Source organism: Oncorhynchus mykiss, chromosome 10, assembly GCF_057628025.1.
Source record: "Oncorhynchus mykiss isolate SJ-2025 chromosome 10, ASM5762802v1, whole genome shotgun sequence".
NCBI classification, from domain to species: domain Eukaryota; kingdom Metazoa; phylum Chordata; class Actinopteri; order Salmoniformes; family Salmonidae; genus Oncorhynchus; species Oncorhynchus mykiss.
In genome coordinates, this window is record NC_143031.1 from 89,445,155 (window position 1) to 89,455,911 (window position 10,757).

Consider the following 10,757-nt stretch of genomic DNA (forward strand, 5'->3'; position numbering starts at 1 on the left):
GAGCCCTGTTCCCTTCATAGTGCACTACTTTAGACCAGAGCACTGTTCCCTTCATAGTGCACTACTTTAGACCAGAGCACTGTTCCCTTCATAGTGCACTACTTTAGACCAGAGCACTGTTCCCTTCATAGTGCACTACTATAGACTAGAGCCCTGTTCCCTTCATATTGCACTACTATAGACCAGAGTCCTATGGAACCCTACTCCCTTCATAGTGCACTACTTTAGACCAGAGTCTTATGGAACCCTACTCCCTTCATAGTGCACTATTTTAGATCAGAGTCCTATGGAACCCTACTCCCTTCATAGTGCACTACTTTAGACCAGAGTCCTATGGAATCCTACTCCCTTCATAGTGCACTATTTTAGACCAGAGTCCTATGGAACCCTACTCCCTTCATAGTGCACTACTTTAAACCAGAGTCCTATGGAATCCTACTCCCTTCATAGTGCACTACTTTAGACCAGAGTCCTGTGGAACCCTACTCCCTTCATAGTGCACTATTTTAGACCAGAGTCCTATGGAACCCTACTCCCTTCATAGTGCACTACTTTAGACCAGAGTCCTATGGAACCCTACTCCCTTCATAGTGCACTACTTTAGACCAGAGTCCTATGGAACCCTACTCCCTTCATAGTGCACTACTTTGGACCAGAGTCCTATGGAACCCTGTTCCCTTCATAGTGCACTACTTTAGACCAGATGTATTAGACAGCTTTGGGAGACTTTGGCCCAAAGTAATTGACTATAGTGTTGTAATAGTGCCCACTAGAGGGAATAGGTTGACGCCAGCCACTCCTCATTCACTCAGCCTATTGAGTCCACTGATCCCACTCACACAGAACTACCTTACGCCTTGGTCTCATTCTCCCCTCTCGCTCCAGATAAAATCCTGCGACTAGTGATGTCCGTCCGCCCGACATCCTGCCCGCTCAACTCTTCCTCCCTTCTCCACACCATCTCTGGAGACCTCCCCTTCCTCACTTCCCTCATCAACTCATCCCCATCCCCTCCTCCCTTCTCCACCATCTCTGGTGACCTCCCCTTCCTCACTTCCCTCATCAACTCATCCCCATCCCCTCCTCCCTTCTCCACACCATCTCTGGAGACCTCCCCTTCCTCACTTCCCTCATCAACTCATCCCCATCCCCTCCTCCCTTCTCCACACCATCTCTGGAGACCTCCCCTTCCTCACTTCCCTCATCAACTCATCCCCATCCCCTCCTCCCTTCTCCACTCCATCTCTGGTGACCTCCCCTTCCTCACTTCCCTCATCAACTAATCCCCATCCCCTCCTCCCTTCTCCACTCCATCTCTGGTGACCTCCCCTTCCTCACTTCCCTCATCAACTCATCCCCATCCCCTCCTCCCTTCTCCACACCATCTCTGGTGACCTCCCCTTCCTCACTTCACTCATCAACTCATCCCCATCCCCTCCTCCCTTCTCCACTCCATCTCTGGTGACCTCCCCTTCCTCACTTCCCTCATCAACTCATCCCCATCCCCTCCTCCCTTCTCCACACCATCTCTGGTGACCTCCCCTTCCTCACTTCCCTCATCAACTAATCCCTGACCACTGACTTCAAGATGGCCCGAGTCGCTCCTCTCCTCAAGAAACTAACACTCGACCCATATACTGTATACTGTTATATTAATTTATAGATGATACTGTATATATCCCCATGTTAACATGCTATATATACTGTTATATTCATGTATCGATGATATACACTCTCCGGCCAGTTTATTAGGTCCGCCGCCCATTTCACAAAACTGGGTTACAGACAGTGAGTTGTGTGGCTGTGTCTTGCTATATAAAGCAGGCATCGAGGCATTCAGTTACTGTTCAACTGAATGTTAGAATGGGCAAAACTATGTGCCAAGCGCACCAAATTCAGTATCCCAGAAAACAGTTTGTTGATGAGCGAGGTCCAAGAAGAATCTGTCTGTCTGTCTCTGTCTGTCTGCCTGAATTTTTGCCTGTCTGTCTGCATATCTGCCTGTCTGCCTGTCTATCTGTCTGTCCATCTATCTGCCTGCCTGCCCGTCCGTCTGTCCGTCTGTCTGTCTGTTCGTTTATCTGCCTGTCTGCATATCTTCCTCTCCATCTGTCCATCCATCTATCTGCCTATCTGTCTGCCTGTCTGTCTGCCTGCCTGTCTGTCTGTGGTCTGCTATAGAAACATGCAGTTAATACATGGAGGAAGCCATATATGATGAATGTCTACCTGCCTGCCCATCTACCTGCCTGCCCGCCTGCCTGTCCATCTATCTGCCTGCCTGCCTTTTAACATGTATATTTTTTACCCCCTTTTTGTGGTATCCAATTGGTAGTTACAGTCTTGTCTCATCGCTGCAACTCCCATACGGACTCGGGAGAGGCGAAGGTCGAGAGCCGTGCGTCCTCCGAAACACAACCCAACCAAGCCGCACTGCTTCTTGACACAATGCCCACTTAACCCGGAAGCCAGCCACACCAATGTGTTGGAGGAAACAATGTACACCTGGCGACCATGCACTGCACCCAGGAGTCGCTAGTGCGCTATGGAACAAGGACATCCCTGCCGGCCAGCTGCAACAGAGCCTGGACTGGAACCCAGAATCTCTAGTGACACAGCTAGCACTGCGGTGCAGTGCCTTAGACCACAGTGCCACTCTGGAGGCCTGTCTGTGTGTCTGCGTGTCCGTCAGTCTCCGTGCCCACCTTTCTACCTGTCCGCGTGTCCGGCTGTCTGCCTGTCTACCTGTCTGCGTGTCTGCCTGTCTGCCTGTCTACCTGTCCGCGTGTCTGCCTTTCTGTCGGTCTGTCTGCCTGTCTACCTGTCTGTGTGTCTGCCTGTCTGCCTGTCTACCTGTCTGCGTGTCTGCCTGTCTACCTGTCTAACTGTCTACCTGTCTGCGTGTCCAGCTGTCTGCCTGTCTATCTGTCTACGTGTCTGCCTGTCTACCTGTCCGCCTGTCTGCCTGACTACCTGTCCGCGTGTCCGGCTGTCTACCTGTCTGCCTGTCTACCTGTCTGCATGTCTGCCTGTCTGTTTGCGTGTCCGTCAGTATGCGTGTCTACCTGTCTGCGTGTCTACCTGCCTGCGTGTCTGCCTGTCTAGGTGTCTACCTGTCCGCGTGTCCAGCTGTCTGCCTGCCTGCGTGTCTGCCTGTCTGCCTGTCTGCCTGCCTACCTGTCTGCGTGTCTGCCTGTCTGCGTGTCCGGCTGTCTGCCTGTCTGCCTGCCTGCGTGTCTACCTGTCTGCCTGCCTGCGTGTCTGCCTGTCTGCGTGTCTGCCTGTCTGCGTGTCCGCCTGTCTGTGTTTCTACCTGTCTGCCTGTCTGCGTGTCTACCTGTCTGCGTGTCTGCCTGTCTGCGTGTCTGCCTGTCTGCGTGTCTGCCTGTCTGCGTGTCTACCTGTCTGCCTGTCTGCGTGTGTGCCTGTCTGCCTGTCTGCCTGTCTACCTGTCTGCGTGTCTGCCTGTCTGCGTGTCTGCCTGTCTGCGTGTCTGCCTGTCTGCGTGTCTACGTGTCTGCCTGTCTGCGTGTCTACCTGTCTGCGTGTCTGCCTGTCTGCGTGTCTGTCTGTCTGCCTGTCTGCTTGTCTGCCTGTCTGCGTGTCTATCTGTCTGCCCGTCTGCCTGTCTGCGTGTCTGCCTGTCTGCGTGTCTGCCTGTCTGCGTGTCTACGTGTCTGCCTGTCTGCGTGTCTACCTGTCTGCGTGTCTGCCTGTCTACCTGTCTAACTGTCTAACTGTCTACCTGTCTGCGTGTCCAGCTGTCTGCCTGTCTATCTGTCTACGTGTCTGCCTGTCTACCTGTCCGCCTGTCTGCCTGACTACCTGTCCGCGTGTCCGGCTGTCTACCTGTCTGCCTGTCTACCTGTCTGCATGTCTGCCTGTCTGTTTGCGTGTCCGTCAGTATGCGTGTCTACCTGTCTGCGTGTCTACCTGCCTGCGTGTCTGCCTGTCTGCGTGTCTACCTGTCCGCGTGTCCAGCTGTCTGCCTGCCTGCGTGTCTGCCTGTCTGCCTGTCTGCCTGCCTACCTGTCTGCGTGTCTGCCTGTCTGCGTGTCCGGCTGTCTGCCTGTCTGCCTGCCTGCGTGTCTACCTGTCTGCCTGCCTGCGTGTCTGCCTGTCTGCGTGTCTACCTGTCTGCGTGTCTACCTGTCTGGGTGTTTGCCTGTCTGCGTGTCTGCCTGTCTGCGTGTCTGCCTGTCTGCGTGTCCGCCTGTCTGTGTTTCTACCTGTCTGCCTGTCTGCGTGTCTACCTGTCTGCGTGTCTGCCTGTCTGCGTGTCTGCCTGTCTGCGTGTCTGCCTGTCTGCGTGTCTACCTGTCTGCCTGTCTGCGTGTGTGCCTGTCTGCCTGTCTGCCTGTCTACCTGTCTGCGTGTCTGCCTGTCTGCGTGTCTGCCTGTCTGCGTGTCTGCCTGTCTGCGTGTCTGCCTGTCTGCGTGTCTACGTGTCTGCCTGTCTGCGTGTCTACCTGTCTGCGTGTCTACCTGTCTGCGTGTCTGCCTGTCTGCGTGTCTGTCTGTCTGCCTGTCTGCTTGTCTGCCTGTCTGCGTGTCTATCTGTCTGCCCGTCTGCCTGTCTGCGTGTCTGCCTGTCTGCGTGTCTGCCTGTCTGCGTGTCTACGTGTCTGCCTGTCTGCGTGTCTACCTGTCTGCGTGTCTGCCTGTCTACCTGTCTAACTGTCTAACTGTCTACCTGTCTGCGTGTCCAGCTGTCTGCCTGTCTATCTGTCTACGTGTCTGCCTGTCTACCTGTCCGCCTGTCTGCCTGACTACCTGTCCGCGTGTCCGGCTGTCTACCTGTCTGCCTGTCTACCTGTCTGCATGTCTGCCTGTCTGTTTGCGTGTCCGTCAGTATGCGTGTCTACCTGTCTGCGTGTCTACCTGCCTGCGTGTCTGCCTGTCTGCGTGTCTACCTGTCCGCGTGTCCAACTGTCTGCCTGCCTGCGTGTCTGCCTGTCTGCCTGTCTGCCTGCCTACCTGTCTGCGTGTCTGCCTGTCTGCGTGTCCGGCTGTCTGCCTGTCTGCCTGCCTGCGTGTCTGCGTGTCTACCTGTCTGCCTGCCTGCGTGTCTGCCTGTCTGCGTGTCTACCTGTCTGCGTGTCTACCTGTCTGGGTGTTTGCCTGTCTGCGTGTCTGCCTGTCTGCGTGTCTGCCTGTCTGCGTGTCCGCCTGTCTGTGTTTCTACCTGTCTGCCTGTCTGCGTGTCTACCTGTCTGCGTGTCTGCCTGTCTGCTTGTCTGCCTGTCTGTGTGTCTGCCTGTCTGCGTGTCTGCCTGTCTGTCTGTCTGTGTGTCTGCCTGTCTGTCTGCCTGTCTGTCTGTCTGCCTGTCTGCCTGTTTGCCTGTTTGCCTGTTTGCCTGTCTGTCTGTGTGTCTGCCTGTCTGCATGTCTGTCTGCCTGTCTGTCTGTCTGTGTGTCTGTGTGTCTGCCTGTCTGTCTGTCTGTCTGTCTGTCTGCCTGTCTGCCTGTTTGCCTGTTTGCCTGTCTGTCTGTGTGTCTGCCTGTCTGCGTGTCTGCCTGTCTGTCTGTCTGTCTGTCTGTCTCTGGCCGGTTACTACATTGAGAAAGCCAAGCCGTATAGGATGAGTTCTAATCTAAGACCAGGACTGGGCCTTATCCGAGTCGAGGAAACCAGACTCTTAAATGTAGGATTGGGGTTCATGGGCAAGGGGTCAGGGGTTAGAGGTCAAGGATTACAGGTCAAGATAAAGTAGTAAATTATGTTAATATAAAAAATGGGAATACCCACTGACATTCTCTGATATTAACACACACACACCTTCCCTCCCTACAAGTAGACAGACCAGTATATGACGTTGAAGAAGAGGAAACTGAAGGGGAACAGAGCACGTGCGTACAGGTCGATGCGTTTGGCTGCAGCGGGGATGACAGGTTTAGGGGGCGGGGCTTTCTTGTTGTTCTTGGCCTGTGATTTGCCGGTTGCCCCGGTAACTTCAATGGGCTTGCCATAGCAGTCAAAGTTAGAAAGCTCAAAGTCTCTGGGGAGAGATCCCACGATGCTGAAGTCATTAGAGCGGAGGTCTGACTTAGATGTACACACCTTCTTACAGCGGGTCTCCACCACCTACAGACACAGACAGACACACCAGTTAGTAATGTTAGGACAGCAGTAAAAGAGAGATGTGTAGGAAGTAAATGATCAGGAGAGAGAGAGTGATAGAGAGAGAGTTATAGAGAGAGCAATGTTGGGAACATCCTTTAAATTGTATTGTACGTTTCCTCCGTGAAAACAATGTTCTGAGCAAATATCAAATAGGCTTTTCACCAAATTACTGTAAACGACAGACCACGTATTCACCCTGCACACCCTAAATGACTAACAAACAAACCAAAACAAAGGCAGTCTTTTCATGCTTTGTTGATTTACAAAAATATTTAAACTCAATTTGGCATCAGGGTCTGCTATACAAATTGATGGAAAGTGGTGTTGGGGTAAAAACACACGACATTATAAAACTCATGTACATAAACAAGTGTGTGGTTAAAATTGGCAAGAAACACACATTTCTTCCCACAGAGCGTGGGGTGATGCAGGGATGCAGTTTAAGCCCCACCCTCTTCAACATATATATCAAAGAATTGGCGAGGGCGCTTGTCACGTTCTGACCTTTATTTCCTTTGTTTTGTCATTATTTAGTATGGTCAGGGCGTGAGTTGGGGTGGGCAGTCTATGTTTGTTTTTCTATGATTTGGGTATTTCTATGTTTCGGCCTAGTATGGTTCTCAATCAGAGGCAGGTGTCATTAGTTGTCTCTGATTGAGAATCATACTTAGGTAGCCTGGGTTTCATTGTGTGTTGGTGGGTGTTTGTTCCTGTCTCTGTGTTTGCACCAGATAGGACTGTTTTGGGTTTCGTTCATTCCACGGTTATTGTTTTTTGTATTCAGTTGTTCATGTGTCCATTTTCATATTAAAAGAACCATGGACACTTACCACGCCGCATATTGGTCCTCTGATCCTTTTCGCCTCTCCTCTTCGGAAGAAGAGGAGGAAATCCCTTACAGAAACACACCAACCAAGGACCAAGCGGCGTGGTAAAAGACAGCGACGACAGCAGCAGCAGCAGCAACAACAGCGGCCAGAATCACAGGACTCCTGGACATGGGAGGAGATACTGAACGGAGAGGGACCCTGGGCACAGGCTGGGGAATATCGCCGCCCCAAAGCAGAGCTGGAGGCAGCGAAAGCTGAGCGGCGGTGATATGAGGAGGCAGCACGGCAGTGCGACAGGTACGAGAGGCAGCCCCCAAAACATTTTTGGGGGGGCACACGAGGTGTGGAGCTAAGCCAGGTAGCAGACCTGAGCTCACTCCTCGTGCTTATTATAAGCAGCGCGTTACTGGTCAGGCACCGTGTTATGCAGTTAAGCGCACAGTGTCGTCAGTACGTGTCCATAGCCCGGTGCGCTATAGGGCAGCCCCCCGAGAGTGTCATGCGAGTGCGGGCATCGAGCCAGGACGTATGGTGCCTGCTCAGCGGGTCTGGTCGCTGGTACGCAGTTTTGGTCCAGGGTATCCTGCGCCGGCTCTGCGTGCTGTGTCTCCGGGGCGCTGGGAGGGTGCAGTGCGTCCTCTGCCTGCGCTCCGCTCGTGCCGGGCAAATGTGGGAGTGGAGCATAAGGGAGAGATGCGCATAGTAAGCACTAGATCTCCCGTGCTTACCCACAGCCCGGTTCAACCTGTGCCTGCACTCTGGAGGGTCCGGGCTAGAGTAGCCTGGGGAAGTGGTGCCAAGGCTGCGCACCAGAGCTCCAGTGCTCCTCCACAGCCCGGTCCTTCAGGTGCCTCCTCCTAACACCAAGCCTCCTGAAGGTCTCCCCAGCCTGGTGGTTCCTGTGGCAGCCCCACGCACCAGGCTGTCTCTCTGTCTCCTCCCTGCAGGTGGTCCCGCCTGTCCGGAGGCTCTGGCTCCAGAGCCCCTCAGCCCAGAGGCGCCAGAGCCCCTCAGCCCAGAGGCGCCAGAGCTTCCGCCCCTCTATCCCGAGCTGCCCCTCTGTCCAGAGCTCCCGCCCCTCTTTCCAGAGCTCCCGCCCCTCTGTCCCGAGCTGCCCCTCTGTCCAGTGGGGTCATTGAGAAGGGTGGCCATGGTTAGAAAGCCACGGAGGCGGACAATAAGGCGGACTAAGACGATGGTGAAGTGGGGTCCGCGTCCTGCGCCAGAGCCGCCACCGAGGACAGACGCCCACCCAGACCCTCCTCTATAGATTAAGGTTTTGCGGCCGGAGTCCGCATCTTTGAGGGGGGGGGGGTGTACTGTCACATTCTGACCTTTATTTCCTTTGTTTTGTCATTATTTAGTATGGTCAGGGCGTGAGTTGGGGTGGGCAGTCTGTTTGTTTTTCTATGATTTGGGTATTTCTATGTTTCGGGCTAGTATGGTTCTCAATCAGAGGCAGGTGTCATTACAGCACTAGAACAGTCTGCAGCACCCGGCCTCACCCTATTAGAATGAATCTGAAGTCAAATGTCTAGTGTTTGCTGATGATCTGGTGCTTCTGTCAACAACCAAGGAGCGCCTACAGCAGCACATAGATCTTCTGCACAGATTCTGACAGACCTGGTCCCTGTCAGACCTGGGCTCGGACAGTAAATCTCAGTAAGACACAAACAATGGTTTTCCAAAAAAGGTCCAGTCACCAGGACCACGAATACAAATTCCATCTAGACACCGTTGCCCTAGGGCACACAAAAAACTATACATACCTCGGCCTAAACATCAGTAAGACAAAAAGAATGGTGTTCCAGTTGCCAGGACCACAAGTGTGATGTATTGTTGTTTCTACCTTCTTGCCCTTTGTGCTGCTGTCTGTGCCCAATAATGTTTGTACCATGTTTTGTGCTGCTACCATGTTGTGCTGCTGCCATGTTGTGATGCTACTATGTTGTTGTCTTATGTCTCTCTTTATGTAGTGTTGTGGTGTCTCCCTTGTCGGGATGTGTGTTTTGTCCTATTTTTGTTATATATATATTTTTTAAACCTAGCCCCCATCCACGCAGGAGGCCTTTTGGTCATTGTAAATAAGAATTTGTTCTTAACTGACTTGTGTAGTTAAATAAAGGTTAACAAAAAAAAATACAAATTCCATCTAAGTTCTGTTGCCCACGAGCACAAAACTATACATACCTCGACCTAAACATCAGCGTCACAAGTCATTTCCACAGACCTGTGAACGATCTGAGAGACAAGGCAAGAAGGGCTTTCTATGCCATCAAAAGAAACATCTGGATCTGGCAAAAAATATTTGAATACCGCGATACCGGTTTATCCCACTAGGGAACCTCATGTGATTTTAAACTGTTTAATGAAAGGGAACCCAATTCCCTTTAAAGTTAACTAAGTCATTGGCCCGGGACAGCCCCTTTCTGCTGTTACGAATATAACCCCCACCAGGAGCAATTCCCTTCAGACCAGCTTACCTCAATAACCGAGAGGGCTAAGGTTTCAGACCAGCTTACCTCGATAACCGAGAGGGCTAAGGTTTCAGACCAGCTTACCTCGATAACCGAGAGGGCTAAGGTTTCAGACCAGCTTACCTCGATAACCGAGAGGGCTAAGGTTTCAGACCAGCTTACCTCGATAACCGAGGGGGCTAAGGTTTCAGACCAGCTTACCTCGATAACCGAGAGGGCTAAGGTTTCAGACCAGCTTACCTCGATAACCGAGAGGGCTAAGGTTTCAGACCAGCTTACTTCGATAACCGAGAGGGCTAAGGTTTGAGTAGATTGCTGAATTCTTAACCATACCAAGTGGTTAAAATCTGAGACTATCGATCTGACAGAATAAGAGCTACTCTTCGATACTAATTACTAGCCTGCAGCAAGAAATTATGTACCTGTGAATGCGAAGATCGACAACCGCCGAAACAACTATTCTGTATCAACATATCTTTCGCGCCCTTCTCTGTCCCTTTGTCTAACAAGCCGCCATGCCGGTTTAGCCCACTAGGGCACATTCCCCTATCATTTCCTTGTATCCATATCTACTTGTTTGTTTGTGCATTTCTGTTATTATTTAGTTAGTTAATAAATTATTAAGACAATTGATGTATGGATGACTCATAGTGAAGACTGGATTTGTGCAGATAACCAACAATTTATGATGTTTGGAATGAGACTAATGTGAGGTAAAGAATAATTCATTAATTAGAAGACTAATTGATCAGATATTAAAATATCTGAAGAGTTATATTAGGAAAATTATAACTTTGTAATGTGAAGATTCTCCTTGGTGCCCCGACTTCCTAGTTAATTACATCTACCTGATTAGTTAATCACGTAATAATAATTACAGAGAATTGATTTGATAAACTAAATAAGTCTTCAATTTAATGAAACGACATGTCCAATCGATTGAATTGACCACAGGTGGACTCCAATCAAGTTGTAGAAACATCTCAAGTGTATTTTCTGTTATTTAATCAATTTTAGAAAAACAAAATGTGGAAAAAGTCAAGGTCTGAATACTTTCTGAAGGCACTGTATTTCACTGAGATTACACAGATACACAAAGAATTAGAAAACAAATGTAATTTATTAAACCCCCATATCTACTGGGTGAAATACCACAGTGTGACATCACAGCAGAAAGAGTTGTGACCTGCTGCCAAAAGGAAAGAGCAACCAGTGAAGATCTTTGTAAAGACCCGAATGGTGCAGTGGTCTAAGAGACTGCATTTCAGTGCAGTACCTGGTTGGAATCCAGGCTGCATCACATCGGTCGTGATTGGTTGATTGATC

General features: G+C 50.9%; 1 protein-coding gene and 1 pseudogene across 2 annotated transcripts in view; one reads left to right on the plus strand and one right to left on the minus strand.

Annotated features, from left to right (window-relative positions):
* Positions 1 to 2,312: 2,312 nt before the first annotated feature.
* The window catches only part of LOC110516364 (glycine receptor subunit beta), a 54,073-nt gene continuing 45,628 nt past the window's right edge, over positions 2,313 to 10,757 (minus strand). The window contains exon 11 of one of the 2 annotated variants that reach the window (XM_090188499.1): positions 2,313 to 6,085. In XM_090188499.1, coding sequence (XP_090044625.1) covers positions 5,789 to 6,085 — 297 coding nt within the window. In that variant the 3' untranslated portion in view covers positions 2,313 to 5,788. The remainder of the gene's footprint in view (positions 6,086 to 10,757) is intronic. The other variant, XR_016484015.1, reaches the window with a different exon arrangement.
* On the plus strand, positions 2,515 to 5,643 carry LOC149980679 (uncharacterized; annotated as a pseudogene).